The sequence below is a fragment of the Aspergillus affinis genome (assembly GCF_023601865.1).
Source record: "Aspergillus affinis strain CMG 70 chromosome Unknown NODE_4_length_623078_cov_86_301200, whole genome shotgun sequence".
Lineage (NCBI taxonomy): Eukaryota > Fungi > Ascomycota > Eurotiomycetes > Eurotiales > Aspergillaceae > Aspergillus > Aspergillus affinis.
The window spans coordinates 272,068-279,268 of record NW_026515785.1 but is presented as its reverse complement, the minus strand read 5'-3'; the positions used below and the strand labels follow the sequence as shown (position 1 = coordinate 279,268).

The 7,201-nt window shown below is 49.7% G+C and overlaps 2 protein-coding genes across 2 annotated transcripts; one reads left to right on the top strand and one right to left on the bottom strand.

Annotated features, from left to right (window-relative positions):
• Positions 1-1,269: 1,269 nt before the first annotated feature.
• Positions 1,270-3,264, top strand: rlmA (SRF-type transcription factor RlmA; the record flags this gene model as incomplete). Its single annotated transcript, XM_053103232.1, has 3 exons — positions 1,270-1,325; positions 1,394-1,550; positions 1,618-3,264. The coding sequence occupies 3 exons, from the start codon at positions 1,270-1,272 to the stop codon at positions 3,262-3,264; spliced, it is 1,860 nt and encodes a 619-aa protein (XP_052960547.1).
• A 1,051-nt stretch (positions 3,265-4,315) lies between these two features.
• KD926_007981 (MDR family MFS transporter) lies at positions 4,316-6,424 on the bottom strand (the record flags this gene model as incomplete). The annotated part of the gene is made up of 5 exons (XM_053103221.1): positions 4,316-5,427; positions 5,482-5,603; positions 5,663-5,973; positions 6,029-6,058; positions 6,128-6,424. The coding sequence occupies 5 exons, from the start codon at positions 6,422-6,424 to the stop codon at positions 4,316-4,318; spliced, it is 1,872 nt and encodes a 623-aa protein (XP_052960546.1).
• Between the last annotated feature and the right edge of the window lie 777 nt (positions 6,425-7,201).

Sequence of the window (7,201 nt, the reverse complement as noted above, 5' to 3'; positions counted from 1 at the left end):
TAGAGTGAATGTAATTGGATTGACGCCATTGGTAAGCAGGTTCAGTGCACAGTTTTGATGATCCCAAGACCCATAGAAAGAGAACATTTTGATGCCCCTTGATGCCTCGAAAAATTAGCTACGATCAATGAAGGGAATCTAAACCGACTTCCTTTAGATCTAGAATCATTTCTTTCGATGGTTTTTGCTGAGAGAAGCCCGAAACCCCGGCCGGATAATTGGACTAATGTAACCCTAGACAAGAGAACGGCACAGGGCACAAAGAAAAAAAAAGGGGGGATATAGCCTGTGTGACATAATGGCCTACAAGACCAGACATTCAAGGCTCAATCAATGGCTTTTACGGCATAGTTCCAACTTCCTAGTCAAATAAGGGATTAACCCTTGTTAAGCTGGCTGATCATTGATCGGTCAACAATCCTAACGCAATTCAAGAAATCCCCAACAGCCAAGCCACCTTGTGTGATAGATTCGACGAGTGGACACTGGACAGAGTGAAGGATTTAAAGCTCTCCGTAAGAATGATGCAATCTAAAAATAGCGGACGGCGGCTACGCGGCGGCAACGGCGGTAGGGCGACAAGCGACCCGTCTATCTTTAGAATCTTCTGCATCACCCGCGTGTTCCAGTCCAGTCTTTCCCATCCATTCAACCCAAACTCATCCTCCCATCGCCATCCCAAGAATTTGACTTTCGCCTCCATCTTATCTTCTTTCCCTTCGTTTTTTCCCTCCTCCCTTTTCTTTCAAGGTGGGTGTTCCTGAGGCCGCTGCGGTCGGCGTTTCCTTTGTTTCCCCAGCCCCTTGTTCATTGCTGGCCCCCCGACCGGCGCCGTGCCCTCGCTCTACGCGCCATCTCCAATCTCACCCCTCTCTTTTCTTTCTTTCGCTGTCCTCTCATTCCTTTCCCTTTCTTTCCCTTTGTACCCACTCTTCTGCAACTGAAACGTTCGCTTCTCGGACTGCGGGAAGAATTTTCTTCTTTCAATTTTTTTTTTTCTCTCTTTAATTGCTATTTGGGATTTCTTCAAATCCACAAAGTACTAAAGGTCAAGCGCTTATTCTGCGAACTACAGTCGCTGCATTCCAGTCGCATTTCTGGAATTGTTTCCCCTCGGGCGGTGTCTCCTTCGATTCTACTCGCGCCACTCCTCGATCCCAAGGCTCCAAAAGTTTCCACGCCTAGTCGCCGTCGATCCTGTTCATCGTTCTATCTCGTGCTTCACCGACGGTTCATATCCCCGTGTGAATCGGTCACACTCTGCCCCTGATGGGTCGAAGAAAGATCGAGATCAAGGCGATCAAAGATGATCGCAACCGCTCAGTGTATGTTTTAACCGCTTGCGTGCTCCCCTGCTGCACCGTATAGGAGCTAACTTGGGGTGTGTTTCAAGTACGTTTCTAAAACGGAAGGGTGGTCTATTCAAGAAAGCGCATGAGCTCGCAGTTCTATGCTCAGTAGATGTCGCCGTAATCATATTTGGCCACAACAAGAAACTATACGAATTCTCATCATGTGATATGCGCGAGACGTTGCATCGATATCAATATGTGTGTTTTGGCGTCCCCCTAACCTCAACCTTGGACATCGTCAGCAGCTAACCTCATTTTAATTTAGCTCGGACCACCGCATGAGCATAAGGGTCCGGATGATTTTAACGGCAGACGTGACGACGACGATGATGAGGATGAAGATGGAACCACACCTGCTCCGGAAGATATGCATCCCACGCCCCCTCAGAATGCCCCCCCGATGATTCCGCCCCATCTCCAAGGCCATCCAGGCTTCCAGCATGTAAATCACGCACCATCTGCTTCTCCCCCCATCGGCAACGGCATTCCTTTTGACCCCCGCCATGGGACACCCCAGCCGCAAGGAGTTTCCAGGCCTTCCTCTCGAAATCACCTTCGACGGGTGAGCTCAAATATCGGCACTCAGTCACATCATGCTACTCCCCCGCCGCCTCCGCCGCCTCAGAATGGATTCGCCTTCATGCCCAACCCATCCGTATATAATCCCAACGCCCACAATCTTAGCCAACCGCCCCGGCCCGCTCAGTTCGCGCATTTTGGGCCTCCGCCTGGAGCGCAACATCCCCCGCCGCCTCAGCATCAGCCCATGCCTGCGCACTCTTTGCCACCGCACTCCATGCCTCCTCAGTCAATCGCCCCGCACCATCAGACACCCCCGCCGCACATCCAACACCAACATCATCTTATGGCTCCGCAGGCGCCTCCAATGGGTCTTTCGCAAGCGCCGCATGCCCCGGTACCGCAGGTCACTCAAACTTTCTTGCCTGATCAAGGAAGAAGCTCGATGCCGCCAACATTCACGTCGGAACACCAGCAGCCTCCCCCTCGAACGGTCTCCCTATCCGAAGCGCCCTTGCCAGATCAAATACCTGGTCCCATGAAGACGGAAGGGAGTCAGTCGCCACCTCACCAAAGATCACTATCTTCCAAGTCGCGGAGTATCTTCACGCCAATAGACGATCGTGGTTCGGTTCTAGCGCGGCATTTTGGAGTCGGTCCTCCCGTATCACCTGGCTCTCAAGCAAAGCTTGAAGCGGCACAGGCCGAATCCGCCGACCTAAAAATCATGGGCCATCCAGTCGCGCCTCCGCCCCCACTTCGCGCCGCGACGGAGACACCATCTTCGCAATCGGCCGCCGATCTCAAACCGCCGCCGATACGAACAAATAGTGGTCAATTGCCAAAGCGCCCACAACTCAAAGTCCAGATACCAAGTGAGAACTCGGATCGCGGCAGTGCAACGGCGGAATCATCCTCACGCGACTCCGCGGGAAACAAGACGCTGACGCCGGCTAAAGCCAATCCCGATACCAATCATTCGGGAGTAGTTTTGCCTCCACCATCACCATCGGCCGGTGCAATTCTCAGTGCAGGGGCCCAAGGACCTCCAAATCCATTCGCGAGGCCACCGCCTCCTGCTGCGGCAGCGGCAGCGGCAGCCCAAAACAATAACGCGTACAATAATAACAACAATATAGAGACACCGATATCTGCACTTCCTAGTCGCTTTGTATCGGATGCACTCCTTCCGTCACCGTCCAGCTTCTTCCCGGAATGGGGCTTTGGCCGCTCTGGTCCGGACAGTAATATGCTTCCAAGTCCTCTCACTTTTCCGACGCCAGCGGTTCAAACGGGTCCTAGTTTTGGACGGGAAGATGAGCAAGACAAAAAGCGCAAAAGCCCAGATAGTGGACCGAATGCCGAAGGAACCACGAAGAAAACAAAGACCTGACCTTTCCGGTAGTCTCCTAGAGTGATGATTCTCAATATATCTTGACTTGTCTTTACTATCTTGGCATCTGTGGCGTTCTAAAGGCAGCCGTGGGTCTCTGCATGCATGGGTCGGGAAAGTTGAACTACCTTTGTCTATATTCTTTCATTTCCCCTATCACTTCCTCTATCATTTCTCCCTCTCTTCTCCCTTGCTCACCTGGGCCTTGGCTACTTGATTGGTATTTCACTTAAACGAGCCTCGTTTTGATTGTCTCATAGCTGCTCTTTTTTGTCAACTTTATACCCCTTCCTTTTCTTATTGATATCCATTTGTGAGTCCGCAATCCTGTCATTGAACTCTATAGTCAATGCTTTTTGTATGTCTTTTTTTCTCCGGAAAACTAAAAAGAAGGAACGCTCTCATCTTCTCTTGGAGAGAAAACCAACTTCCTCGATTTACCTGGCCACATCCCTCTCTCACATCTTGACCGTTTTCCTTCCTTCTCCTTCTTGGGCGGGACAAAAACCAATCTTTTCTCTTTTCTTTTCTTTTCTTTTCTTTTCTTTTCTTTTTGTCTATTGGTAGTGATTGCTTCCTGGTGATGGCGTTTCTACAATGTCTTCTTTTCCTTTTCCTTTTCCTTTTCCACCTTTCTCCTTTTGTTATATAATGTATATATGGTTGTTTTATTAGGAATATATTGGCGATGGTGATTGGCTCGATAAGTTATCCATTTGACATTCAGATGATTTCGATTAATTAATGCTTTCAATTATGCCGGGAAAAAGTTGATTTTTGACCTTTCTGTTCTCATTAAAGGTAGACACGAAAGAAAGAAAAGAAAAAGAAAAGTATCTACAAAGGCTTTTTGTTCAAAGCATGCGTGACAGGGCATGTATATACATGCAAATCCCAAATCGATGAATGTCCAACTCCGCTGGTATGATTATATTGGGGGTGAAGGTTGAAGATTTCAAATGCGTGTTGTGGAATACTGATCCGCAGCATCATGAGTCATTTAAAAATAGGTCGAAATGGTAAAAAGAATTTCGATAGTAAACGACAGTCGTTAGACGTCTTGCTTCTCAGGCGAAGGCTTGTTCTTGTTCTTCTGAGCAGCCAGAACTTCTTGTCTTGCGCGCTCCTGTTCTTCGAGGCCGGTTTTGGTGAACGTATGCGCTTTGCTGAGCTCCACAGGCCGAATAAAGAGACTGACTATGAAACCGAAGCCGGCGACTGCGCAATAGAAGATCCACATGCGGCTCATGGTGAATGTAAAAGCTTTCAAGACGACAATCTTCTGGTCTTCGGGGAGGTTCTTGACTAGATCTGTTTGAGATCCGGAGAAGGTCTGGGCCACGGCTCCAGCCTTTTCGGCACCCACAGCGGCGGTGATGGCTGGCATCTGCTGGCCAAGGACATTCTGGTAGATCACTGTACCGAGGACAATGGATATAGCGGCAGAGGCCTGGCGAAGGAAGCTGAAGGTGGCCGTTGCGGCGGCGACGTCGGCGCGGTGGATGTTGGCTTGCAGTGCGACGAGCGGGGCCTGGAAAATCGGACCTGTACCGATGCCACCGATCAACTGATAGATGACGATGCGAGACCAGGAAGCGTAGTATTTCAAATCGATAAGCAGACCATAGCCGAGCGCGAAGAGGCACATTCCAGCCACAATCAATTCATGGTAGCGACCAGTTTTTTTGATTATAAAACCCGTGGCCGCCGACGTGAACGACAGGCTGAGAACCATTGGGAAGACATAGACACCGCTCATAATGGGGTTGGCAAGAAGAACGGTCTGGAAATAAAGCGGCAGGTAGTATGATCCCGCGATGAAGACGAAACTGTGACAGAAACAGACAAGAAGCACCAGGACATTGTGCCAGTTCTGGAATAGGCGAATAGGAATCAATGGATATCTGGCTATTTTCCACTCATTCACCATAGCTATGACCCAGGTTACTATGCCGAAGACAATAAGACAAATAACCGTTGGTGAGTTCCATGGGTGACTGACACCGCCGAACTCCAGACCGAAAAGAAACATGAGAGTTCCGCCGATGATGAGGAGGGTACCCGACCAGTCGATAGATCGGAGTCCAGCTAAGAGAGGGGTCTTCCCTGCTTCGATCTTGAGGAAGAATAGAAGCATCACAAATGAAAACCCGCCGATAGGTACTGCGTGATACACTGTCAGTATAAGAAATAGCCATAGATGATAGAAAGACGTACGGTTGAGATAGAAACACCAGCGCCAGCTGACATCGGTGGTGAATGCACCTCCAATGATAGGGCCCAAAGCACCTGCGATCGCCCAAACCGAGCCAAAAAGGCCGTAGTACAGAGGTCGGTCCCTGGAGAAGGTTTATTAGCGCTTATCAGAAAAAACAATCATATGTAGGGGGGACGGTACCTAACACTGAATAAGTCAGACACAGAGATATTCACTAGGACAATGATGCCACCGCCTCCAGCACCTTGTATGGCTCTTCCGGCCAACATCATAGGTAGGTTGTAGGCAAGGGCACAGATGAGACTTCCTACGAGGAATACAACATTCGCAACCAATAAGATTAGTTTTCTGCCCCAGATGTCACTGATTTTACCCCAAAGAGGGACACACGCGGCATTTGCCAGCATGTACGACGAAGCCATCCATGAGTATCCACTGCCCGAGGCATTGAAAGAGCGCGCCATGGTGGGCAATGCCGTAGAAACAATAGTCTAGGACACGTCAGTTTAACCGCATAGACTAAAATCCCAAATCTAGTGCACATACCATATCCAAAGCCGCAAGGAACAAAACCAGCTAGAAATGCGTCGTGGTTAGCGGTCTAACTTTAATGGTGGGGATGGTGACAAGAGGTAACCGGCATACACAAAGGGCAGTCATGATGATAATAATTTTCTTCTTCCCCAACTTTTGCGCCTGGGAGGGAACACGATCCAGCGGTTCCCCCGAAGCAGCTTTGTCGTCCGACTCATCGTGGACAGGTGATTCATCCGGGTTCTGATGCTCTGATGACCGACGGCGTTTTTCCGAATGGACTGAACTGTGAAGAGAAGGATGTTCTGTTTCTACAGGCGAGATTTTGTCCGCCACAGGCGGATGCGCAGTTTCGGCATCGTGCGAAGCGAAGCGACTTGCGTCGGTGGAATCCTGATGCACCGACATAACTTGCAGAAGGGGGGATGGAAAAGAGAGAGAAAAAGAATTTCCCCAGTGTACGTCCGTCCAGAAGTGAAGAATGGCTAGGATCGGAGCCAGGGAACACTTAGCGCCGAGCAATAATTTAGTATGAGATCTGCTCTGGGCCTCTGGCGGGTGGAGCCGACGTTGCGACCCGAGGGAAACAGCAAACACAAAAGGACGAGAGAGAGAATTGGTCCAGACGGATGCCAAGTTGATGCAAGTTGAAGCTTGCGACGAGGTCCTGAGGTGACCGTGCTCATGGTCGGATTTAGCCTAGCGAGTTGGAACACTCCAAGGGGTGAACAATCGTCCCTGGGCCCTCGCGCTTTCGCGTCCCCGAAGAGCCGACACTAAAAAGCATCGAGCCGTACTTATTATTGAAAGCAGGGTAGAACATATAAACCATATCAGGATTTGGGCCCTAGGAGCCCAAAGAATGCAGGAGCAAAAGACAAGGAGCGTATGCCGAGCAGGAGGATTCGGAGATTAAAAAATGGTCGAGGTCGAGGCCAAGTTCGGCCTGGTGTCTCAGGCAGCCGGATACCTCAGGCCACAAAACAATTACGGGCTACTCCATACAATATACAATACTTTACAACAATGACATGGCACTTTCCACCTCGCATTCATCATGGTTTTCCGCTGTATAGTACACGATAATGCTACAATCAGTCACAAATTCCAAATTGAAACCTACTTTTGTGGTCATGCATCCCCGACTCCGGAAAAATGATATTTGGGGGAAAGGGTATAATGGAG